The 25,933-nt window shown below is 53.5% G+C and overlaps 1 protein-coding gene across 1 annotated transcript in view; it reads left to right on the top strand.

The window, feature by feature from the left end:
• The window catches only part of GNG7 (G protein subunit gamma 7), a 158,224-nt gene that overhangs the window by 126,089 nt on the left and 6,202 nt on the right, over positions 1 to 25,933 (top strand). Inside the window, exon 4 of the mRNA XM_060094717.1 lies at positions 25,039 to 25,157. Within this exon, the coding sequence (XP_059950700.1) occupies positions 25,077 to 25,157 (81 nt within the window). The 5' untranslated portion in view covers positions 25,039 to 25,076. The remainder of the gene's footprint in view (positions 1 to 25,038; positions 25,158 to 25,933) is intronic.

Raw genomic sequence — 25,933 nt, 5'->3', positions numbered from 1 at the left:
CAGATACCCTCATCTTGGTCTTTTCACGCTCTCTGTCAGTGGACCACAGGTCCGCGGCCCCTTTTCCTGATAGGGAGGCCAGTACTCAGTTGCTTCTGGTCCCCGGGGACACACACGTGTACAGGGATCACGGCAGAGCCACCCCCCGCCAGGCTCAGGTGTCAGGAGAGCGGCTGGGGCTGCGGCCACGTGGCCTCGTGCTGTGGGGTTAGGTCCACACACTACAGCACCTGCCAGCGGGGAGGACACAAAGCTCCAGCCCATGACTTCGGCCAGCTCCACCCGGGCCCTGGCCCACTCCCAGGCACCTGGCCAGCCCACTGCTGACCGCCCCTCCCCACTTCCTCATCCCCCACTGCAGACCCCGCTCGGCAGCCCAGCTGGTGTCTGTCAGGTGCCTCCTGTGAGCCAGACCCGGCTGCTTGGTCTCATTTTGTCCTGGTAGAAGCCTCGGGGAGCGGGTTTTCTCATCCCCATTTTATAGGTGAGGAAACTGAGGTTTAGCAGCAGAGAGACTCAGCAAGGCCCTGGGCTGGTGGACCATGTGGCCAGGTTTCCAGCTCCTTTCTCTCCACCCACAAGGCACCTGGCGGTCCGTATTAGTCAGGGTTCTCCAGAGAAACAGAACCAACAGGATGTGTGTCCAGAGAGAGAGTTATTTTAAGGAATTGATTATGGAGGCTGCAGGGTGGAGACCCAAGAGCCGACGCCAAAGGCAGCCACTGGAGAATTCCCTTCCGCTCAGGAGAGGCCCTCCACCTCCACATCCCCTGCAGTCTCATCCAGAAACACCCTCACAGAAGTATCCAAAAGAACAACTGACCACATACATATCTGGGCACCCCATGGCCCAGCCAGACTGACATGTAAAATTAACCATCCCATAGTCTTTGTACTTTTTTTTAAAGACCAGGTTCTATTTTTTATTTTCTTTTATTTACTTATTTACTTATTTATTGGCTGCGTCGGGTCTTATTTGCGGCACTCAGGATCTTTTCTTGTGGCACACGGACTTCAATCTAATTGTGGCGAGTGGGCTCGGTAGTTGTGGCATGCAGGCTAAGTTGCCCCACGTCATGTGGGATCTTAGTTCCCTGACCAGGGATTGAACCCGTGTCCCCTGCACTGGAAGACGGATTCTTTTTTTTTTTTTTTTTTTAATTTTATTTATTTAATTTATTTATTTATTTTTGGCTGCGTTGGGTCTTCATTGCTGCGTGAGGGCTTTTCTCTAGTTGAGGCCAGCAGGCTTCTCTTGCTGCAGAGCATGGGCTCTAGGTGCTCAGGCTCACGGGCTCAGTAGTTGTGGCTCACGGGCTCTAAAGTGCAGGCTCAGTAGTTGTGGCACACGGGCTTAGTTGCTCTGCGGCATGTGGGATCTTCCTGGACCAGAGTTCAAACCCATGTCCCCTGCATTGGCAGGCAGATTCTTAACCACTGCTCCACCAGGGAACCCTGAAGACGGATTCTTTTTTTTTTTTTTTTGCGGTACGCGGGCCTCTCGCTGTTGTGGCCTCTCCCATTGCAGAGCACAGGCTCCGGACGCGCAGGCTCAGCGGCCATGGCTCACAGGCCCAGCCGCTCCGCGGCATGTGGGATCCTCCCAGACCGGGGCACGAACCCGTGTCCCCTGCATCGGCAGGCGGACTCTCATCCACTGCGCCACCAGGGAAGCCCCTGAAGACGGATTCTTAACCACTGGACCACCAAGGAAGTCCCAGTCTTTTTTCTTTTTTAAATTTGTTAATGACAAAGTCACAACTTGGCACCAGGTCTATTGACCACAAGCCCAGGTTCCCTCCCACCCACCCACCCACCAGGTTTGTACTGGTGATGTGTTCTGAGGAAATGGAATTCTGCTTGGTTGAATTGTATTGAATTCTTTAATTCAAAGATAAACTCACCACAGTTCATCTCTTTTCCAATTATTGGGTTTGGGAGAATTTGAGCAGTGGTGATTTTGCCAACTTTTCTCTGAAAAACAAAAAGATGGGACTTCCCTGGTTGCGCAGTGGTTAAGAATTCGCCTGCCAGTGCAGGGGACGCGGGTTCGAGCCCTGGTCCCAGAAGATCCCACATGCCGCGGAGCAACTAAGCCCGTGTGCCACAACTACTGAGCCTGTGCTCTAGAGCCCGCGAGCCACGACTACTGAGCCCACGTGCCGCAACTACTGAAGCCTGCGTGCCTAGATCCCGTGCTCCACAACAAGAGAAACCACTGCAATGAGAAGCCCACACACCTCAACGAAGAGTAGCCCCCGCTCGCGGCAAGTAGAGAAAGCCCGCGTGCAGCCAAAAAATAAATAATTAAATAAACAGATTTAGTTAAAAAAAAAAGATGTCATTTGACCAGTTTCCTGCTGAACAGAGACTAGAATTATCAGAATTTTCTTGGTCGTATAATGCAATGAAAATGGTAAAGAAGTCTCCAAACATATCTGGGCATCCTATGGCCCAGCCAAGCTGACATGTAAAATTAACCATCACATAGTCTCCCAGGCTGCATGGCCCCTTGCCCACCTGGATAGGACCCCTCAGAGCCCTCGAGGGCCATCGCCACTTTCCCTGAGAGTCAGGATGGGGCCAGAAGTGGGAGTTCAGTGAAAAGCTACAAGCCCAGATATTTGTACAGAAATGTGCACAGCAGCATGATTCACAGCAGCCAAAGGTGGACACAACCCCACTGTCCATCAGTAGATGATGGATACACCCACCGTGTCCCTCCACACACGGGAGCATCACTCAGCCACGAAAAAGGGGGGGGTGCAGCACTGACACTCACTACAACGTGGGACGGACCCTGAGAACACGATGCTCAGTGAGAGAAGCCAGACACAGGATACACAGTGTGTGATTCCATTGATGGGAAACGTCCAGAACAGGCAGATCCACAGAGACAGAGAGTTGGTGGTTAGTGGTTGTCAGGGGCTGGGGAGGGGGTGGGAGTAACTGTTAATGGGGATGGGGCTTCTTTTTGGGATGATGGAATGTTCTAGAATCAGAAAGAGGTGATGGTTGCACAGGAATGTGAATGCACTAAATGCCACTGAATTGTACACTTAAAAATGGTTAAAATAGCAAACGTTATGTCACATATATATTTTTTTACAATCTGTAAAATTTAATAATGTAATATACCAAAAAACCATTGAGTGAGTGAACACTTTCAATGGTGAATTGTGTGTTTTCTGACTTTCTGTCTCAGCAAAGCTGTCAACAGGGAAAAGAGGAGGAAGCACAGAGCATGCTGAGGGGTCGGGGGTGGGCTGTCAGAGCTGTTGAATCACAGCGATTTGTTTTCTTTCCCGGGTTCCCAGCATCTCGTGGCTACGCCGGGGTAACGGGGGCAGACGTTGGGAAATGTCCTGCAGGGCAGGTGTGAGCGGTGAAACACAGGAACAGAATTCTAGTCCTGCCAGGCTCGGTCCCAGCAGGTGCTTGGCATGACAGAGCCCCCATCCCCACCGTGCCTGGTGCCATCCCCATCTGGGTGCAAGTGAGACCCGCTGGGCACATCTGCAGGGCGTGCTGGCGGGACAGACAGCAAGGGAGGAGGCAGGGCTGTGACAAGGTGGGAAAATCCTGGACTTTCGCAGCAAGGTTCCAGGGGATTTGTTTTGAAAGGCGGCAAGGAGTGATGAACGGTTTTCTTTCAACATGGCTCTTTGGCTTGGAATTGATGGACCAGCAAACCTCTCTCTTCAGTGGCGTGGTTCCTTCCCCACCACAACCTTGGGAGTCACAGTTGGCCACGGCCTGGGGCTGGCTTCTCAAAGCAGGACACGCAGCGGTACCTTCCTAGGGCAGTCATTTTAGTCAAGGACTTTGGGGTCAGGAGGGAGATGTTATTTTTTTTATGTTAGTTTTGTATTTTCTATTTGTATTATTTTTGCAGTCACATAGATTAATTCAGGAGTGGCAGGCCCAACTGACATGACATCGTAGGAAAAAATGAGGGAACGTTGACAGGCCACATCAGGCCACATCCCCTTCCATCTCCTCCGGACCTGGGTCCTCTCTTCAGGTTGTGCTTCTCTGCTGTATTAGTTAGCGATGCTGCATGACAAATACCCCCAAGCTCCACCCACTTATCATCTCACAGTGAGTCAGGGGTCCAGGCACAGCCTAACTGGGTCCTCTGCTTAGGGTCCCACCAGGCCACCATCCAGATGTCAGCTGGGCTTCATTCTTACCCAGAGGCTTGACTGGGGGAGAATCTGCTCCAGGGTCCCTTGGGGTGTTGGCAGAATTTGTGGTGCCTGCACCTGCAGGACCGTCGGCAGCTCCTAGGGGTCACCCACCGCTCCTGGCCACATGCACTTTTTTTTTTTAAGATTTATTTTTATTTATTTATTTGGCTGTGCTGGCTCTTAGTTGCAGCATGTGGGATCCTCGTTGCGGCATGCAGGACCCTTTAGTTGCAGCATGTGGACTCCCACTTGCGGCATTCAGGATCTAGTTCCCTGACCAGGGATTGAACGTGGGCCCCTGGCCTTGGGAGGGCGGAGTCTTACCCACTGGACCACCGGGGAAGTCCCCACATGCACTTTTTTTTTTTTTTAAGATTTATTTATTTACTTATTTTTGGCTGCATTGGGTCCTCATTGCTGCGTGCGGGCTTTCTCTAGTTGCAGCGAGTGGGGGCTACACTTTGCTGCGGTGCGCAGGCCTCTCATTGCAGTGCCTTCTCCTGTTGCGGAACACAGGCTCTGGAGGCACAGGCTTCAGTAGTTGTGGCACGCAGGCTCAGTAGTTGTGGCTTGTGGGCCCTAGAGCGCAGGCTCAGTAGTTGTGGCTTGCGGGCTCTAGAGCACAGGCTCAGTAGTTGTGGCGCACGGGCCTAGTTGCTCCGCAGCATGTGGGATCTTCCCGGACCAGGGCTCGAACCCGTGTCCCCTGCATTGGCAGGCGGATTCTTAACCACTGCGCCACCAGGGAAGCCCCTCACGTGCACTTCTTAAACACAGTCGCCTGCCTCATCAGGCCAGCAAGGAGGGTCTCTAGGGGCGAGGGCAGAAGTCCGAGCAGCTCTGCCTGGCCTTCTCTGAGAACGCACCCACCGGCTGCCCTGCACCAGTCCCTGAGGATCCCATGAGGTCACGTCCGTGCCTTCTGTGCACCTTCTCCACTTCCTGTATGCAGTGCGGCCCGAGCCACCTCTCCCAAGTCCTGCAGAGACCCTGAGAGCTGGGCACCCAGCCCCAGGGCAGCCACGGTTTCCCTTGCCAGCGAGCGGCGCGGGAGCCCTCAGCGCTTCCCGGGCAGCCCTGCACTTGGCCGCACTTCTGCATTAACAAGAAAAGGCGTCATGGCATTTGGACAGGCGAGAAACGGGATGTCAGTGTGAACAGAACCAGACACTTCATCTCATTGTTAGAAATTCCACGCAGGTCATCGAAACCTCGTCTTGAGGCAGAGGCCGCCGGGAAGCCGAGATTAACTCCCTCTCGCCAGGCGCTTTCTACAGACCCAGTGCTGGTCCCTGCACCCCTGCTGCCTCCTGTGGGTACCTGGGCCCCGAGATCCCTCCTTCCCTCCCTCCCGCTCACTGGGGCTCCTTGGACCCTGGGTTGTCAGTGGGGTAGGTGTGATTGGCCCTCTCTGGAAGGTTCCGCGGTGCTCCCCAGCCATGTCCCCAGATGAGGACACAGCCCAGCAACACCTCCGTTGGGGCCGAAATTTGCATCCTGGACCAGGACTGCTGCTTCTCTGCCCCTCCCCCACCCCGGGTGCTGTGTTTGAAGGTCAAGCTTCCAGCCACGACACACAAGGGTCAGCACCCGAGTAGGGGGTTCCGTCCAGATGTCCTAATGCTTTGTTTTAGTGCCAGGCAGCCTGAGCTTTGACCCCAAGCCCCTGTGTCTGCACCTCGTGGGCACCTGGGTACCCTCGGGAGTTCTGACACTGAGGATGCATGGCCGGGCCCAGAGGAGGTGCCCAGGAATCACATTGGTGGCCTCAGCCCACCCAGGCTTCTCAAGTGAACCCGATGGGACCAAAATAATGTATATATTTCACAGGAAAGAGGCTCCCAGGTTGGCACACTCCTAGGCCATTCGTAAAGGGGTCTCCCCCTGACCCCCGACCCACCCAGCACTGCTGCCATAGCCCAGCCATTCTCTGTGGGGGCCGTCCTGGGCACTGCGGGGTGTGGAGCAGCATCCCTGACCCCACCCACTCAATGCTGGGAACCCCCCAGAGGGAAGACCAGAGATGTCTCTAGACATCCCCAGTGTCCCCTGGGGGCAGGATCGCCCCGGTGAGACCCCTTGTTCTAGAGTCTGGCGCCTCACACAGGCACATCTCTGAAACCATTCAAGTAATCTCACCATTGGCCCTTTTTTTTTTTTTTTTTAAACATGAAAAATGTCCCTGGGCTTCCCTGGTGGCGCAGTGGTTGAGAGTCTGCCTGCTGATGCAGGGGACGCGGGTTCGTGCCCCGGTCCGGGAAGATCCCACATGCTGCGGAGCGGCTGGGCCCGTGAGCCATGGCCGCTGAGCCTGCGCGTCCGGAGCCTGTGCTCCGCAACGGGAGGGGCCGCGACGGTGGGAGGCCCGTGTACCACCAAAAAATATATATATGTATATCCCGAACTACAGCTAGCCCTTAGGGAGAGCCTCTGTGGGTCTGTTTGATTCCAGCACTTTCTAACCACATCAGAGGTGGAGTAACATGCTCAGTAACCACTGGTCATTCTGATGCTGGGGTGTTGAGCCTTCAGTCCCCTGGGTGTTGGCCATCAACCCAGAGCCCAGAGCAAAGAGCTGGAGGCCATGACCCAGGCCCGAGGTCCGTCCGCAGCAGCACGTGTGCCCCGGGCAGGCCATGCCCACTCTGCAGGGTGGGCCATCCTGGGCACATGCCCGCAAGTGGCATCCACTACGGACTTCAGGTGCGCCCGGTGCTCTGCCCCTGGCAGCCTGATCCTGGGGACCTGTCCTGGGAGAGAGATTGGCCCTGGGGACAGAGTGAGTTCCTGGAAGGAGCCTCCTTGGTAAACGCCCTGCACTGCAGCCACCAGTCCCTTCCATCCAGACGGCCCTTTGGTACCCAGCTTCAGCCATGGACCCCAAAGATGTCCCTGTCCTAGTCCCGGGGTCTGTGGATGTGTCACTTCACATGGCAGAGGGGACTTTGCAGGCAGGGTTAAGTTAAGGCACCTGAGATGAGGAGGACCCTGGATTCTCTGGGGGGCCTAGTGTCATCACAGGGTCCTTATAAGAGGGAGGCTGGAGGGTCAGAGGCAGAGAGAGACGGGAGATGCTGCGCTGCTGGCTGTGAGGATGCAGGAGGGGCTGCGAGCCAGGGATGCGACACCTCTAGAAGCTCGAAAAGGTGGGAACCGATGCTCCCCTGGAGCCTCTGGAGGAACCAGCCCTGCCCACATGTAGATTTTGACCCAGAGGACCTAATCAGACTTCTGACCTCCAGAACCGTGAGATAATCAATGTGTATGTTTTTAAGCCACCAAATTTGTGGTAATTTGTGACAGCAGCCACAGGAAATGCAATGCCAAGGAATGTCCAGGGAGCTGTGTATACCCCAAGAAGGGGTTCTGGTGCAGCCTTGTGCACGGACAGCAGACCAGGGGCTTCTCAGAGAGGGTGACACTTCATGGGATTTTGCAGAATGTGTAGGAGTTTGTCCAGGCTCAGGTGGGAAGGCCTGGACCTGCCCTCCCCTCTCTCCCAGCCTCCTGCCCTTTGGCTCCAAGCTGCACCCTCACGGGGCCAGGGTGACGGCACTTCCTCAGTGCCGGGAAGCCGAGAATGGGGGTGACACCCTCCACGGGCGCTCGGCGTGCTGGCCCAGCCCAGTGCCCGGCTTGCACACCCTCACATGACTGCAGTCATCCTCCGGGTACACAGAGACGGCCCTTTCTTCTGCTCCCGCATCAGCCACACTGTCACCCTCCGTCACCGCGGCTCATTGTCCGCCCACCTCCCGGCTCGGGCCAAGGGCAGCCGTTTGCCCTGCAGCTCTGTTTTTCCCTCGCTTGTGGGCACCTCATTCATTCCCCTTTTTCTAGCCTTTTCTAAATATAGCTGCCAAGGGGACCCGATTTAGCCTGTGCATAAAAGGACCGGCTGACAGGGAGTCACAAGATGCTGGTGGGGGGGGGGCGGGGCAAGCCTCCTGCTGGGAAGCGTCTGCCTGGCAAAGACCCAGCTGGTCTTTTATGGCCCCCACGTCCCACCAAAGGTCATGATGCCCAAGGTCACAGAAGCCATCACGTGGCCAGCCCTCCCCACGCCAGACCAGGGTGACCTCGACCCTGGAGAATCTCAGGCCCAGCAGGGAGGCCCGGATCTCGGAGCCCAGAGCCAGCCCTGGGTGGGGGAGGGGGGGCGGGGATGCCCACTCGGCTCCTGGTTGTTGGGGGTGTCAAAGAGGTTTTGTCTCCTCACTCGTAGTAAAACCCAAATGCCAGTGTGGCGCCTGTGGCCCTCCGCAGGTCCCCTCTGTCTGTGACCCCTCTTGGAGCCAGGGGCGAAGCCAGGAGGCCACCGCATCCTGGATGCTGGGGACACCGCGAGGCACCTGCCCCTCCCTCTGACTTTCTAATGGCGTGTGCACGTTTCTGTAGGGTCTAGAGCAGGTCTCTCCACCTCGGCACTGCTGACGTCAGAGCCGGGTCATTCTCTGGGGCGTGCGGCGTCCTTGGCACGGTGGGGTGTGGAGCAGCCTCCCTGGTCCCACCCCCTCAATACCAGGAGCCCCCCCAGTCGTGAAAACCACAGATGCCCTAGACATTGCCCCTGATGGAGACCCCTTGTTCTAGGGGTTTCCATGCCATGGACTGTGGTGCAAGGGTACCCCCTGGAGGTGTGCAGGTCCGAGGCCTCGTGCACACAGTGGGTGTGTAAGAAATGCACGGTAATCAACCTGCACGTGGGCACAGCCCTCGGTCAGCCAGCTCCCCGGGCCCTGCAGGAGGGCAGCTTGTTCTTCAGAGAAGCCCAGAGACTGTTCTCCCAAACCTCATGCCTTTCTGTTTTGCTTTGGGATTGTTTTTCCTCTCTCAACACAGCAACCCGCCTCCTCTTCTTCTGAACACCATGTACTGGGGGGCGGTTATCCCCGGGGTGGGGGGAGAGCCTTCTTTCTCACCCGGGTCTCGTTTGTACTCCTGTCGAATCTGGCTGGAGGTTTGTGTTTTGGGGCGGGGGGGTTGTTTTGTTTCCTTCCTGTTTAATGGCAGGTGGGGATGGGGGTCAGACTGCCCGGCCCTGGGAGGAAAGAATTCAGAAGCTTGGTGAGCTGTAAAGCTACCGGTTCCGGAAGTTTTAAAGCAAAATGAAGGCTGTTTCTGTTCTCTCTGAGGACAAGGAATTACTGCCACCCGCCTGCCTCCCCTCCCTTCCCCTCCTGAGAGCAGAGCTCTGCGGGCTGGGGACGAGGCCAGGGACGCAGGCTCCCGCTGCCAGCCGCCCCCCTCCCTCTGCAAGGCCACCTTCTTGGGGCTCTGACTCACCCAGCTCGCCGGCCACACAAGCCCCATCCGCCTGGATGTGGAGGAGGGTTTCAGAACCGCCTGGAAGCAGCAGGCTTTCTCTGGGCTGAGATTCACTGAGGCCAACTTCCTGTGCCACCAGGGGATGAAATGCGTGTGGTACTCATGTCCCAGGGAGCAGGAACCACGGGGAGCAGGTTGGCCGCTAATGGAGAAGCTGCCAGAAACTCCTCTGGCTTTAATGCTTTACCTGCGTCTCAGGGCTGTTAAAAAAGAGAGTGTCCTGTCCACGCTCAGCAGAAGGAGTGGGTGCCAGCTGGAATTGTCCCCAGCCCCATGGCCAGCGTCTAGCATGTAGAGTGCTGGGAAGAAGCCAGCCCAACAGTCAGGAGACCCCACTCGGGCCTCCCTTGGCCATTGTATCAGCTATCCGTGCTGCGTAACAAGCTATCACAGACCCAGCAGCTTCCAGCTCTCAGTTCTGGAGGTCAGCAGTCGGGTCATGGTGTGGCTGCCCTCTCTGCTCAGGGTCTCACCAGGCTGCAGTCAAAATGCCTCATCTGGAGCTCATTCAGATTGTTCCAGGATTTGGTTCCTTGCAGCTATAGCAGCGGGATCCCCCCCCACTTGCAGCCACCCCCATTTCTTGCCACCCGGCCACCTCCGGCTTCAAAGCCAGCAACACAGGGTCTCCCTTGCATGGAATCCCTTTCACACTCACTCCCCTGATTAGAGCAGGCCCACCAAGGGTATCCCCTCTCTGTCACCTGTGCCACACGACGCGGCCCGGCCCAGAGCTAAATCCCTTCCTATCCTCGGGTCCTGCCCACACTCTAGGGGAGGGTATTGTACAAGGTCACTGGGGGTCATCGTAGAGGTGGGTACAGCCCCAAGGATCCCTTGTTAGATTGCTGGTGAAGGTCGGGTGTGACAAATGCCTTGTCATTGCAAGTGGGCCCCCCAGAGGAGGTAGGGCCTCCTGTGCATGGCCCAGGGGGTCACTCCAGGCCACAGGTGAGATCAAGCGCATTAGCCTGACTCAGGATGGACCCTGAAACCCACACCACACAACAAAAAGAAAACCCTCATTCCCGTTTCCCGTCATTCTCCTTGTTGTCTTTAACTGTAAAATTCAGGGCAGAAGCACTGCTGTGAGAGTTTCTAACCCAGTACTTCTCAACTGAGGGGGCGGTCCTGCCCCCGCCGGGGACACGGGCCCAGGTCTGGGGACACCTGTGGTGGTCACGACTTGGGGCTTCTGTCATCAAGTGGGTGGGGGGAGGAATGCTGCTCAAACCCCTCAGTGCTCAGGACGGTACCAGTGTCAGCAGTGCCTGGGGGACAGACCCTGAACTAGTCTGTCCTCCTCAGGACATTAGGTGGCCTTTGAGGGACACTCTGTCTCTGAGAGCCAGGGCCTCCCAACCCACCTCATCCCAGGCCTATAGGCTCGTGCTGCTTCTGGAAGTTGCAGCCGCAGCTCCCAGGGGAGCAGTTCGTCTCACACTGAGTCCCCAGGGCTGTGGGTCCACGTTCAGTGCACAGAATTGAGAGCCGGGCCGGGACTGTGCCTCGGTGTCCGCCTGCCGCAGGCAGACCCAACAGCCAGGGAGGGGTCCCCAGTGGCCCCCTGGCTGCACCGCCTCTTGGGCCACCAGAACCAGGAGCCGCTTCTCGAAGGCCCTGCTCACCTCGCCAGCCGCATTTTTCACATTCTTTTCCCTTTACGCAGCCCAACCAGCCAACTTTCTCGGGAGCCTCTGTGGCATCCCATTCTTTCTCTTCTGGTAAGAAAGCAGCCTCGGCGGCTCGGGTGTCAGTTTATCGAGTGGGCTGGGAGTGGCACTCTTCCCAGCTATGAGAGCTATGTGTGGAATTCACAGGGATCGCTGGCATTTTTGTGTCTCGCTGTCACTGCTTCCTGTGCAGCTGGAAAACACCTCTGAGGGCGGAGATGGCATCACAGGCTGAGCAGGGGGGCAAGTCTGCTCTCTCCGGCCTCTGAGTCTGCCTGCCAGAGACACGCCCGGCAGGCTGGGCCTTCCCTAGATGCCCAGGGTGAGTGCCTGATCCACTTTCCCCTGAGCCCTGCTGCTCAGGGCTCGGAGCTCCAGGGTTCCGGCAGGGGCTGGGCGCCCCCAGACCTGCTGTCTCCTTCTTGGCTTTGCCCATGAGGACACGAGGCTCAGCCCACCCACCCCCAACGAGGTCTCGGGTACCTATCTGCCACGCATTCCCCCCGCCCCGCAGCCGTGAGTGATCTGGACACACAGTCACGCCAAGTATCTTGGCAAGACACAGAGGCCAAAAGACATCTTAGAGGTCCTTCATCCGGGCCCGTCCTGCCGCCTTAGAGAGCGCCCGTTACTCCGTCTGACTCGCCCAGGCGGAAGGAAGCAGGCTCGGCCGCCAGGAAACGCCAAGCCCATGTCACCAGGAGCAAGGGGACAGAAACGTATCTTGAGAAGGCCTGGCGGGGGGTCCTCTGTGGGGTGCAGAGGTGATGATGCAAAGGTCTCCCAGGCACACACGTGCAGCCCTGTCGTAAGCTGGCAGGACAGTCTGCTCAAGTCCTTGGGGAAAAGCGTCCAGGACTCCGAGAGCCCCAGAGTCACTTACAAACCACCAGACGGGAGACGCCATGCTGGGAGTCTGCTGTTTCATCTCACTCGGGGTCACACCCTGGTGGCCACACAGGCCTGCCCCAGCGTTGTCGATGTCCCCAGCATTCTGCCCCAGTCCTTCTCCAAAGCAAGAAGCCGTGTGAGGGTCCTGGCACCATCCCCAGTGTGTGGAGGCCCTCAGCCCTGGGACCACTGTATGTCTAAACCCTTTGGCAAATGCACTGGGCCATGGAGGATGCAGAGACCATGCCCCTCACCCTCCGAAGCTTGCCTCTGGGTGCAGGGGGGACAGAGCTATGTGCTGGGACCCGCCCGACTGCCCCTAGATCTGGTCTCCCAGTGAGCCCTGGTTTGGGAATTAGATTCAAACCCTGGCCCAACCTCCACCCGCTGCGTGGTCTCGGGAAGGTTATTAACATACGAACGTCTTCAAGCCTCGGTCTCCTCATCTGTAAAAAAGGGGCACAGAAGTCCCTTCACGATGCCCGACATCGTGGTCCTCCCCAGTAACAGAGACTATGAATGCACTCCGTCACCTGCAGAGTGCACATGAAGCTTGGCACTCCAGTGCTCTTGTCCACAAGCCAAAGACACACAGCCTATATATTTCTTGGTCCAAGTCAAACAAACCACTGATTTTTCCCATCTTCCACTTTCCTCCTGATTAGGAAAATATATGGCAACCCTTCAACAACAGCAAGATGAGGGCTTTTCTTTATCTTCCTTTTCTTTTAAAAAATGTTTGCTTAAAAAAAAAAAATGAGGCTTCCCTGGTGGCGCAGTGGTTGAGAGTCCGCCTGCTGATGCAGGGGACATGGGTTCGTGCCCCGGTCCAGGAAGATCCCACATGCCACGGAGCGGCTAGGCCCGTGAGTCGTGGCCGCTGAGCCTGCGCATCCGGAGCCTGTGCTCCACAACAGGAGAGGCCACAACAGTGAGAGGCCTGCATACCGCAAAAAAAAAAAAAAAAAAAAAAAGTTTGCTTAAAAATGTTATTCCATGCACACGATGAAATATTACTCGTGAAAAGGAGCGAAGCACTGACACTCACTACAACATGGATGGACCTTGAGAACACGATGCTCAGTGAAGGAAGCCAGACACAGAAGGACACACGGTGTGTGATTCCGTTGATGTGAAATGTCTTGTTTCTCTTTAAAATTTCACCTTGGGATGGTTTTAAGCAGAGAAGTCACACTGTGATAAAGGTGATTCAGGGGGCCAGGGTAAAAGATATTTCTGAGAAAGACATCCTGAGAGAAAGACATCAACCCAGTCCCCAAGGAACTGCCAGGCCTTGGGAGAGACAGGCAGACAGGTGTACCAATCACCTGGATGTAACACAGGTCCCCACACAAGATGTGAACCCACACAGGGAGGCCCAGGATGGCACGTTGCATTACCTTGGGAGCACCCGCACCCAGAGAATGGAGTCAGATGGTGGAAAAGGAGAACTCTGGTCCCTTCAGCCCCTTATGAGGGCACCAATCCCATTCACGAGGGCCCTTGCTCAAGACCTAGGCACCTCCCAAAGGCCCCACCTCTTGATACCGAATAGGGCTTCAACATGCATTTTGGGGGAGTGGAGGACAAAATATTCAGTCCATAGCAGGCAGGATAGGGGGTGGGGGAAGAATTCCTGGCAGAGGGAAGTGAGTGACAAGCTTTGAGTTTGTACTTGGTTTGTGAGGCTTCAGGGGCCCCAGGGGGTTTCTGGGTAGGGCAGGGACAGACTCAGGTGCATTTTCAGAAGTCACTCCGGCTGTTGGGAGGAGGGATGGAGGGGGTGGGCGGACGCCCCTGGCTGGGGATGGGGGGAGGGCACAGGAGTCTGCCTGGGGCTGCTGAGCGCTGGACCAAGGAGAATTCTCCAGGGACAGCTGGCCTGGTCCCCATCACTCTGGCCTTGGACCAGTCGCAGCAGATGGAGAAGTATACATGTTTTTTCAGATACCGGCTTTATTTATTTTTTCTGTGTGTAAAAATCACACAATTCAAGTGAGTGACCTCCTGAAGTAGTACTGAGGACTCCAATCCCTGAAACCCAGTAACTAACCAAAATAGCATAATTTAAAATAGCATCATACAATTTTCAAAGCAGAACCTTAGAGCATCTTCTGTTGATGGACTGGGTGGAGGTAATTATTAAATTAATGGCTCTTGTGATTCTTGTGTGTTTTCAGGGCTGTCCACTTCCTGTTTATTTTTCCATGGGGACTTTAGAATTATTTTATCAAGTTCTTTCCCTTCTTCAACATTTTGGCTTTGTTTTTGTTTTTTGCATCTTCTTACATTTCCCGCCTTCTATCTGGGGTCATTTTTCTCTAATATCTTTTTATTTTACCTTTAATAAGGCAGGTCTGCTGGAGACAAAGTCTTCCTGTTTGTCTGAAAATGTCTTTATTTTACCCTAATTTTTTTTTTTTAATTATTTTTGGCTGTGTCAGGTCTTAGTTGTGGCACACAGGCTCTTTAGTTGTGGTGCTCGGGCTTAGTTGCCTCGCGGCACGTGGGATCTTAGTTCCATGACCAGGGATCAAACCTGCGTCCCCTGCATTGGATTCTCAACCGCTGGGCCACCAGGGAAGTCTCATTTTTACTCTAATTCTTGAAGTTGATTTTCACCAGGTCTAGAATTTTCACTAGATCCATGAAATTGTTGGTCCTTTTTCCTCTGGCAGATTATGTTTGTTTGTTTTGTAATTAAGTGATTTTATTAAGGTATAATTCTTTTTCAGTAAAATGAACAGATCTTACATATGTATTTTGATGAATTTTGACAAGTCTATACACCTGTGTACACTAACACCTCAGGTGAGATAGAGAACACCTCTAATGTCTGTGTCTAATAAGAACACCTCTTTCACCCTTTGAGAGTCCCACATGTGGCTTCATCTGTCAGTAGGTTCTTCTTTCCCTTGTGCAGTAGTATTCCATGGTATGAATTACCACAGTTTGTTTATCCATCCTCCTGTTGATAGGCATTTGGGTTACTTCCAATTTTTGCTGTTACAAATACAGATGTATGAACATCTTGTACAAGTCCTTTTGTGGAAATATGTTTTTATGTATCTTGGGTAAGTCCCTAGGAGTGGAGTTGCTGGGTCATAGGTTAAGTATGTGTTTAGCCTTATAAGAGTCTGCTAACCCACTTTCCAGGGTGGTTGTACTATCCTATGCTCCCATCGGTAACATATGAAAATTCTGATGTTTCTACATCCTCCCTAATACATGGTATTGTCGGTCTTTTAGATTTTTGCCAACTCTAAGGGCTGTGAAGCAGTCTCCCACGATGGTTTTCATTTATACTTGCCCTGATGACTAATCATTGAGCACCTTTTCAGGTGCTCATTGGTCATTTCTCTGTCAATTTCTAAAATGTTTTTCCTGCCTGAGGATCTAGGGCTTCTTGAATCTGTGGCTTGGAGTCCTTTTTTTTTTTTTTTTTTAATCAGTTTTGGGAAATTATCCATCACTATCTCTTCCAAGATTGCTTCTGCCCCTTTCTTTCTCTCCTCCTTCCAGAGCTCCAATTACACGTGTGTCAGAACTTACTGCATCCTCTGTGGGATGTGGTCCCTCTGTCTCATGTGGTCCATGCTTCATTCTGGATATTTCCTATCTTCTAGTTCACTAATTTTCTCTTCAGTTATCTTTAGTGATACTGCTTCTTCCATTGTGTTCGTTTCAGATATTGTCAGTTTCCACACATCCATTCAGTCTTTTTCTTTAGTTTCCAGTTTGCTGCTAGAATTCCAACCTCACATATTTAACATAATTAATATAGTTATTTTAAAGTCTTTCAATTCCAGTGTATCAAACCCCTGGGAGCCTGTTTGTATAGTCTTTTATTTCTGCTGATTTTTATTCATGTGGTCCTGTCTTCTTCTATGCCTGGTCATTTCTGATTGTGTGCTAGATATTGTGACTGCTGACTTGTTTGTAGAAATAATTCGAAGCCTAAGATGATGTTGTTTTCCGCCAGAAAGGATTCATTTTTACTTCTGTCCAGCATCTAGGGCTGCTAGCAATCTAAGTTCACCTCAATCCAGTATTGGGGACTGAGGTTATTCAGAACTCAGCTACGGTCACTGTGAGGGCCTGTCTGCTTCCTGTGGACCCTTTTCTTAGAAGGCAGGACTCTTTTGTCCCAGCTCATACCAAGGGGGAGTTCCCCAATCTCTCTCCCCTTAGGAGGTCCTAGATCTCAACCTCTGAGCCCCTAGCCTTGTGAGGGCAATAGCCACTTGGCCTCTTAGCAAACCCTCCACCCCAGTAAAAAGCACCCCCAAAGCCAGACTCCTGGGTTTCCATCCTCCCCACATCCTGGATGGATATCTTCACTATCTTAATAGTCCGCCAGTCCCTTCAAGCTTCTCTATTCCATGAAGCTTTGCTAGTTGCCCTCGTCAGGAGAGCGTCCACACGAGCTGGCCCACCATCATTGGAGTGAAATTTGCAGATAGAGGGGTTTTTTTTGTTTTTTTTTAATTTATTTATTTATTTATTTATTTATGGCTGCACTGGGTCTTCGTTGATGCGTGCAGGCCCTCCCCAGCTGCAACGAGCGGGGGCCACTCCTCACTGGGGTACATGGACTTCTCATTGCGGTGGCCCTTCCCGCTGCGGAGCACGGGCTCCAGGCACGCGGGCTCAGCAGCCGTGGCGCATGGGCTCAGCTGCTCCATGGCACGTGGGATCCTCCCGGACCAGGGCTTGAACCTGTGTCCCCTGCACTGGCAAGTGGATTCTCAACCACTGTGCCACCAGGGAAGCCCCAGATAGAGGTTTTAAGCCAAAGTCCAGGTGGCTGAGGAGGAGGCCATGAATGTATCAATAGATCAGCGTGATCTTAGAGCCACAGAATGACAGAAGGGAATCCATGCTCGGCTTTTATTTATTTTTTTAAATTTATTTATTTATTTATTTATTTTTGCCTGCGTTGGGTCTTTGTTGCTGTGCATGGGCTTTCTCTAGTTGTGGTGAGCGGGGGCTACTCTTTGTTGAGGTGTGCAGGCTTCTCATTGTGGTGGCTTCTCTTGTTGAAGAGCACGGGCTCTAGGCATGCCGGCTTCAGTAGTTGTGATTTGCAGGCTCGGTAGCTGTGGCACATGGGCTCAGTAGTTGTGGCGTACGGGCTTAGTTGTTCCACGGCATGTGGGATCTTCCCGGACCAGGGCTCGAACCCGTGTCCCCTGCATTGGCAGGCGGATTCTTAACCACTGCACCACCAGGGAAGTCCCTCCACTCCTAGTTTTAATACAATCCACTTCAGACTCCGCCCCACTTTCCCCCAGGCCAGGTGGGCTTTGTGACGCCCTGCCCCGCCCGATCCCTGGGCTGATGAGTGGTGTGGCCACTTGGTGCCAGCAAAGTCCGAGGGCAGGGAGATTTCTCAGTAGCTTCCAGCAAACCGTCCAGTGTGCGCTCACTGTGCAGAGGAGGTCCAGGCACCTCGTCTCTCGTCCCTCCTCCCCCGCAGCTGTGTTTATATGTGGCAGTTGCCACAGGTTCCTGAAGGAGGGCCCTTCCTGTGGCTGCCAGCCTCTGGGGCCCCCGTCCCCCAACATAGGAACTTGGGGACCTGGAGGTTGGCCAGGCCCTGCGCCGAGAGGGAGTGTCACTCTGAGCATTGAGCAGAGCTCACTGGAGCTCACAGCGGGGAGGTAACTTTCCCAAAACCACACAGCTTTGGGAGCTGGGGCAGAATGCAGGTCTGCCACTTTCCACAGGGGCTCTGCCTCCCCACCTCTCCCCCCAGGGCTGTGCTCTTTCCTCCTTCAAATGTGTTCTTAGTTGAGTTTGAGGGAAACTCTCAAACTCTGGCCCCGTGTGACTTCTCCCAGCCACAGAGGTTGTTGGATGCTAAGAAATTCTTTTTTTTTTTTTTTTTTTCTGGCCAGGCGAAGCAGCTTGTGGGATCTTAGTTCCCTGACCAGGGATTGAACCCACCCCCTCAGTAGTAGCACAGAGTTCTAACCACTGGACCACCAGGGAATTCTCAGATGCTAAGAAATTTAAACCCTCTTTGAAACAAACTTCTGTTCCATTCAGTACCGTTTCACTTCAAACTGGACCATTTTAGTTCCAAAAAACTTTGCATTTTGCCTAAATGAACCTCTTTTAGCTGCTGGGTTTCTTCTGATAAGAGAGTTCCACAAAAGCCTTAGATTCTGCCCCCTGGGGACACTGGGCGATGTCTGGGGACATCTGTGGCTGTCACAACTGGGGGAGCTCCTGACATTGAGTGGGTGGGGGCCAGGGATGCTGCTCAAACCCCTACAGTGCTCAGGACGGTGCCCCAGAGAATGATCCAGCCACAAATGTCAATGGGGGTGGTCACGGTGGCATGGGGGCAGGTGGGGACACCACCTGCAGGCAGGTGTCCTGGCTGGGTGAGGGATGCAGGAGTAAGGGAATTGGATCTCAGTCAGGGATAGCGGCCAGGACAGGTGACGTTTAGACCAGACCTTCCTGGAGGGGTGAGTGGTGACAAACATCCCGTCTGCACACATAGGAGTCGTGGGAGAGCTGGTAGAACCTGAGGCCAGTGAACATCGGGCCAGCAGCAGTGTCCCAGTTTGATATTGTCCCACAGTCACATAAGATGTCACCATCGGGGGAATTGGGGAAAAGGGTGCATGGCACCCTGTACAATTTCTGCACCTGCCTGTCAGTCTGTGATTATTTCAAAATACAAAACAGCGCAGTGACTTTGGAAACTGTTTGAAAATGTTTAACCTGTAAAGTTAAACATACACCTGTCCTAGGAGCCAGAAATCCCATGCCCAGGCATTTCACCAGAAGAAACAGAAACTTAGGTTCCCACAAAAACCTGGACATGAATGTTCACCATGGCTTTACTCACAATTGGTATTGGCTACAGGACTGTATGCGTTTCTAAGTTCTCATCGACTACATGCCCCAAAGCACGGATTTTACTGGATGCAACTTGTACCTTAATGGAAACCATTTCATTAAAGGAAATCATAAAAACATTACTAACCAGACTGTCAATTTGAGGTTCCCCTTCTGCCTTTATCCACATATGTTTTAATACCGTGGTAAGTAGCCACACATCCTCACTTTATCCATCTCCCTGTTTTTTCATTAAACACCTCCTCTGGGCTCCCCATCTTTGGGTACCATTTATAACAGTTGCTCCACTAGGAAAACACCCCACTGAATTAGCCATTCCCCCGTTGCAGGACACATAGTTTCATTCAATTTTTCACTATTATAAATAACACCATTGTAAACACCTTTCTATATATAGCTTTTTATTTCTTTTGATTTTTGTTCCCTCGGGATAAATGCCCCCAGCAAGGGATTTGAGAGGACAACCTTGTAGCTCCTGATGTCCAGTTTACAAGGCTGAGATTGGCCAACAATACCAGAGAGTCGGGGACGAGCATATCCCTACCTGCGTCAGGTGTCGCTCTTCCTGCAGCCTTCCTGGTGTCCTGGGTAAATGAATTGCTGGCAGCCCATGGTCCCTCCAACCTACTTTCGTCGATTGCTGATGAGGCCATGCTTTGTTCACTTTGTGCTTTACCGGTTAAATTACTTTTCACATGAATTCCTCGAGTGAGTCCTTACCGGATATAAAATACCCAGCTAAGGTATTATTAACATGACAAAGAGGTCGCTTTCCAGTGTATCGTTGCCATGATTCTTCCTAGGTCGCTGGTCTTGGGTTTTAGTTTTATAGGTTTGCCGTGAAGAAGTTCTGAATAGTTGTATACAATCATAGCTGTTAATGTTCTCCACTCGTTCTGTTGCTTCAGTTGCTAGGAGGTAACTTCTCTGAAACAGAAAATCAACATTCTGTATATTTTCATTAATCTGTGTATATTTTCTTTTTCATCCTATGACTTGTTTTTTTGTTTGTTTGTTTGTTTTTTACTTTTTGGCCACGCCGCACGGCATGTGGGGTCTTAGTTCCCCAACCAGGGATTGAACCTGCGCCCCCTGCAGTGGAAGCGCAGAGTCTCAACTGCTGGACCGCCAGGGAAGTACCCATTCTGTGACTTTTTATATGGAATCTCTTTGGTTGGGAAAATGAGGCCTAATATAATCCAGAGGTTTTCCCCCTCCAACCCCGGGGGAGGTGGCTTTGCCCCTGGGCCACACAGGGCCATGTCTGGGGATGTCTGTGGCTGTCACGACTGGGGCCCTCCTGGCATTGAGTGGGTGGGTCCAGGGAAGCTGCTCCGCACCCCGCAGCGCCCAGGACAGCCCCCCACAGAGAGTGACCTGGGCCTTGGGGGAGGGACCCTGTTCTAACTCGGTGTCCCCCATCCTGCCATCCCCTAGCTCGCCATCAAGAAACACCACCCTCCCCCAGCTGCGTTTAATCCTCATGTGCATTTGAGCCTGGCATCTGGGCTCAGGTCTGTAACACTCCGGTGATGACCCTCCTTCTGTAATCAGCGCAGCCTCACAATGCATCCTGGCATGCTCGGGGCCTTCATGGTCCTTGCCTTGCAGCCACGCACCCGCGATGCTTTTGTGGGATCCAGCCTGACCCTGGTGACTTCCTAGCCCTTTACTAGGAGGCCAGCCAGGGCCTGCTGTCGTCTGTTAAGTTTCTATTTTTAGGCAAACCTCACCCCAAGTCATGCCCCCAGCCTTGCCACACTAGAACCGGCCTCTCCCCAGGCGGAATCTGACCACTACCTGCAGCCCCAACCGCCTAACCCCTCCCTCCTGCTTCCCAAGGCCCTGCCCAGCTTCCAGGGCCTTCCAAGGCTCCACGGGCCAGGCAGGCCCAGCCAGGTCGGGTGCCTGGGGCCGTCATGTGTCTCTGGCAGGGAGGCAGCTGGTGAGGAATGTTCCCGGGCTGACTCACGGCCACTGCCTGTCCTGCGGGAGTTGACCTAACCCCGGGGGCACGCGGTGAGGCAATGACTGGCCGTGACGCCGCCAGGACCAGGACTTCGGTCTGCTTTCTGGGCTGCCGTGATGCAACCATTGTCTGGTCTCAGCTGCTCATGCACACACACACGTGCACACATATAGATGCACACTGACACGCACGCATGCACATGCGTGCATGCACATACACAAGCACACACACACACCCCAATGCAGCCCCCTCCGGCCATCCTGGGGGGTCCAGGTTATAACCCAGCCTGGAGGGAGCCTCTCAGGGCATCATGCCTGGAACAGAAAGCCAGCAGCGCCGAGGGGCTTAGAGCTGACGAGGGAGGCTACGGTTTGGGGTGCCCCACGGGGTGGCCGGGCCTCCTAGGGTCCTGGTGGACACTCTGAGTGTGGGTGCTGAGCAGGACTCCCTGGCCTTCCAAGGAAAACATGCTGTGAAGCCACCCCATTTGTTCTGTCAGCATCTATATTTAGCGCTGAGTAATTTAGGTATTTTTAAGTCGAACCAAGGGCGGTTTTCCCTGAATTGGATGTTTTGTGGCCGCTTTGAAGCTCTCTGCTGAATCAGAGCCCTCTGAAAGCCCACATGTGGGCCCTGTATGCCCAGAGCAGACACATTCGGGCCTTTTCTGACCCAGAAAGGGGCCTGAGTGTCTGGCGGGAAGGCAGGCAGCTAGCAGTGTGGAAGGGATTTTTTTTTTTAATGGAACTTGGATGGAGATCACTGTAGATTCACACGCAGTCGTACCAGATCACAGAGAGAAAGTCCCTGCATCACCTACCGAACACAGATTCCTGCAGTTTTACTTGTGTGTGTATATTAGGATCTTTGCAGGTTTATCCCCTGTGCAGACACGTGAACCCCACACAGTCTAGATTTCCAGCACTTTCACACAGCACAAGGACCCCGTGTCCGCCTGTCCACCCGGACCCCTCCCCAGGCCACCGCCCCCCTTCCACCACGAGCCTCTCGTCCATCTCCACGACCCTGTGGTCTCGGGGATGTTCTCTACATGGAACCGCACAGCATGTGGCTCTGGGGACTGGCCTTCTCACTCCGCCCAATCCCCTGGAGGGCCATCCGAGATGTGCACGTCCACGGTCCGTTCCTGTTTATTGCTGAAAGGGAAATTTTTTGAGAACCTGAACTCTGCCTTTACTTTTATGCAGCTGCCCCTCTGGGAAACAGACAGAGGTACAGTGTATGATGACAGAAGCACACGGTGCTACTGAAAGACCTGGGTAAAAGCCAGCCCAGTCAGGCGGCTCCCCAGGACTCCTGAGCTTGGGCTCTCCACCCCACCATCCCGAACGAACACTGCGTGGACCCACTGGGAGCATCCTCAACCCAGGCCACACGCACACTGGGGCCAGGTCGTTCTCTGATCCCATCTCAATGCCAGGAGCCCCTCTCCCTGTCGTGATGACCACAGACGTCCACAGGTGTCTCTCAGTGTCCCCTGAGGACAGGATCTCCCCAGGTGAAACCCCTGGGTTAGGGATTCCATGGACAACCCCCCCAGGACATTGTGACCTCTGAGGTCCTGGGATGCTGCACGCATTTAAATCCACACCTGAGTGGGAAGGAGAGGAGGTGACTCACAGATGCTGGGGGCCACCCTGGTTTACACTAGCTGACTATCGGGGATTTATCCTGGTGTCCAGTGTGACCAGGGATCAGACTCGATTTCTCAGCCTTGGCATTATCATCATTTGGGGCCGGGCCATCCTCTGTGGGGGGCCGCCCTGGGCACTGGGGTTGGTGGGGGTGGCGTTGAGCAACATCTCAGGTTCTGAAAACCACAAATGTCCCCAGACATCACCCAGTGTCCCCTGGGGGCAGGATGGCCCCAGTTGAGAACCGCTATCCCAGGGCTCGCTAAATGTAGATTGGATGGAAAAAGTAGAATTTTCACCACCTTAAGGGACAGAAACATTTTGCATAACTGAATTATAAAAAATAAATTTACATCACTCGTACGTGGCTGGTGGGAATGTAAAATTGTGTAGCCACTCTGGAAAACAGGCCAGTGTTCTCTTAAAAAATTAAACAAGGGCCTCCCTGGTGGCGCAAGTGGTTGAGAGTCCTCCTGCCGATGCAGGGGATACGGGTTCGTGCCCCGGTCTGGGAGGATCCCATATGCCGCGGAGCGGCTGGGCCCGTGAGCCATGGCCGCTGAGCCTGCACGTCCGGAGCCTGCGCGTCCGGAGCCTGTGCTCCGCAGCGGGGGAGGCCACAACAGTGAGAGGCCCGCATACCGCAAAAAAAAAAAAAAAAAAAAAAAAAAAAAAAAAAATTAAACAAGCAGTCGCACTCCTCAGCATTTATCCCTGAGAAATAAAGGCTTATATTCACGCAGAAGCCTGCACACGGACGCCTGTGGCAGCTTTGTTGCTGACACAGCCAGAACCGGGAGCCGGCCCAGGTGTTCTTGGACAGGCAAAGAGTTATGGGGCACGTCCACACCGTGGACCTTTACTGCAAAGGAATGAACTGTTGTGTTGATAAGCACAGCCGCAGGGGTGGATCTCCAGATAATTAGGTCGAGTGGGAAAAAACAGCCAATCCCGAAAGGCTCCTTACCCGAGTGGTTCCATTTAAACAGCATTCTCCGCACTTCCCTGGTGGTCCAGTGGCTAAGACTCTGTGCTCCCAACGCAGGGGGCCCGGGTTCAATCCCTGGTCGGGGAACTAGATCCCACATGCCTCAACTAAGACCTGGCGCAGCCAAATAAATAAATATTGAAAAAAAAAAATAAATAGCATTCTCATAATTAATTGAATATGGATGTAAGTCAGGTTAAGATGGTTTTATCATTTTTTTCTACATTGCGTGCTTTGACTTTTTATTTGAACAACAGTGACACTTTGACTTTTTAACTGAAGTTGAATGGCATTTGTCTTAATCCTGCCCAGTTATAGACCAAATCATACCTAGATGTTTGTGTTAATTTTACTTATACGAGCCATTTCCTGTTTAAGTGGCCCTACTCTGTCTGTTGCATCGTTCTTGCCAAGTCTAAGCTCTGTCTTGTTGGAATTCTTCTAACATTGAATTTGTGGGGTAGAAATGTATGATGTGCTACACATTTTATTCATAATAAACTAAGTTATAGCCTATTGCAACCTAAAATAAATAAACAGCATTCTCAAGGCCATGGTACTAAAGTATAAAAGGTGAACATAGCCATGGCCTGGCCACCTGGCTGTGGCCCCTGAAGGGAGGCATAAGGACCCTGGGGGTGGAAGTGCCCCCCATCTCCCCTGTGTCAATGTCAGCATCCTGGTTATGATGTCACTACAGCTTTGCAAGATGCCGCCGCTGGGGGAAACCAGGCAGCGGGTACACAGGCTGTCTCTACTGTTTTCTACAAATGCATGTGAATCTATGGGCATCGCAACATTTTAAATTTAATTAAATTTTAATTTGCTGGACAATTGACCAAATGAAGGAAGGAAACAGGCCCAGGCCCTGTAGAGAAGGGGTGGGGTACCCAGGACCCACGGGTGCAGGCTTCCCACGTGATCTGCCTTGGTCCAGAGCCAGGGGTTTCGCCCCTGGGCGACTCTGCCCCCAGAGGACACTGGGTCATGTCTGGGGACATCTGTGGTTGTCACACTGGGGGTGCTCCTGGTATCAGGTGGGTGGGGGCCAGGGAGGCTGCTCGACACCCCACAGGGCCCAGGACGGCCCCCAAGAGAGAATGATCGGCCCCAGTGCCAACAGTATGGGGGGAGGAGACCCAATGCAGGAGCAGGAATCACAGAAAACTCCCCTCATTCTGAGCCAACCAGGAGCCGATGCAGTGGTTTTGTGAGCTCTCCTGGGACCCTCAGTGGTCATGTCCAGTGAGCACTTACCCCCAACTGGCCGCAGGAGGGGACTGTAGGAGAAGATGTGCTTGGCCGGGCCTCTCACTGTGACCCAGGGACACAGGCGTCGTGGCTGCAGGGTGGCGGAGCTTCAGGGCCCCCTGAGGCTTCCGGAAGTGGGGCATCCCTCCTCGACGTCCTTCGCCTACAGTCTTGGGGCGTCACGAGCCAGCTCACATCTGTCTGCTTCTCCCCACAGCTCTCTGGACGACAGGGGCCCAGAGCTGATGGCAGACAATGTCAGCCACTAACAACATAGCCCAGGCTCGGAAGCTGGTGGAACAGCTCCGCATCGAAGCCGGGATCGAGCGCATCAAGGTGAGCAGGGGAGAGACCCCCGGGCATGCCCTCAGCAGACGGTGGGCACGGAGGCTGGCAGGACAGTAGGGGTTTGCACTCGACTCTGCCTCTCGCTGTGTGACCTTGGGCCACTCAGCCTCTCTGAGCCTCAGTTTTCTCAGCAGAAAGACACAGCTGATGTAAACCTACAACATGGGTTGTTGTGACAATTGATGTGCCAGCATGCTTTATAAACAGAGTGGGACCAGAGGCAGGCCTCGAGTACTGCTGTGAGCCTGCCCCAGCCCTTGGGGTCCGTCCCTGGACGGCCCCAGAGAAGGCCAAATCAGTCCCCTCCAAAAGGGTCAGCGTGAGACAGTCACTTTCTCTTCTATCCCCTCATCCTCAGAGCTCTGTCCAGCTCCCCTGTTGTGACAGATGCAAAGAGAAGTCAGAGGCCCGGCCCCAGGGAAGAGAGGACACAGGGCCTTTCAGTGTTTACTTTTGCCACTTCTGCGTTGATTGCATTTTTTTGAAATAAGCATGTTTGATTTTTAGCTAAAAAAAGAAAAAGGACAAGCAGTTCCTCCTGGCAAACGATTAACCCATCGGGGACCAGGAAGGTGCAAAGCAAAATAAGATAGTGCGTAATTGAGCAGTCAGCTCTGCGGGCTTTTTTTCTTTTTTTTTAATTTGCATAAAGTTCACCGTTTTTAAAGTGCTCAATTCAGTGGCATTTGGTGAACTCAAAATGTGCAACCATCATGACTAATGCCAGCACATTCCATCAGCCCCCAAAAGAAGCCCGTCCTCAT

Source organism: Mesoplodon densirostris, chromosome 3 (genome assembly GCF_025265405.1).
Source record: "Mesoplodon densirostris isolate mMesDen1 chromosome 3, mMesDen1 primary haplotype, whole genome shotgun sequence".
Lineage (NCBI taxonomy): Eukaryota > Metazoa > Chordata > Mammalia > Artiodactyla > Ziphiidae > Mesoplodon > Mesoplodon densirostris.
This window is presented reverse-complemented; position numbering and strand designations above follow the sequence as displayed.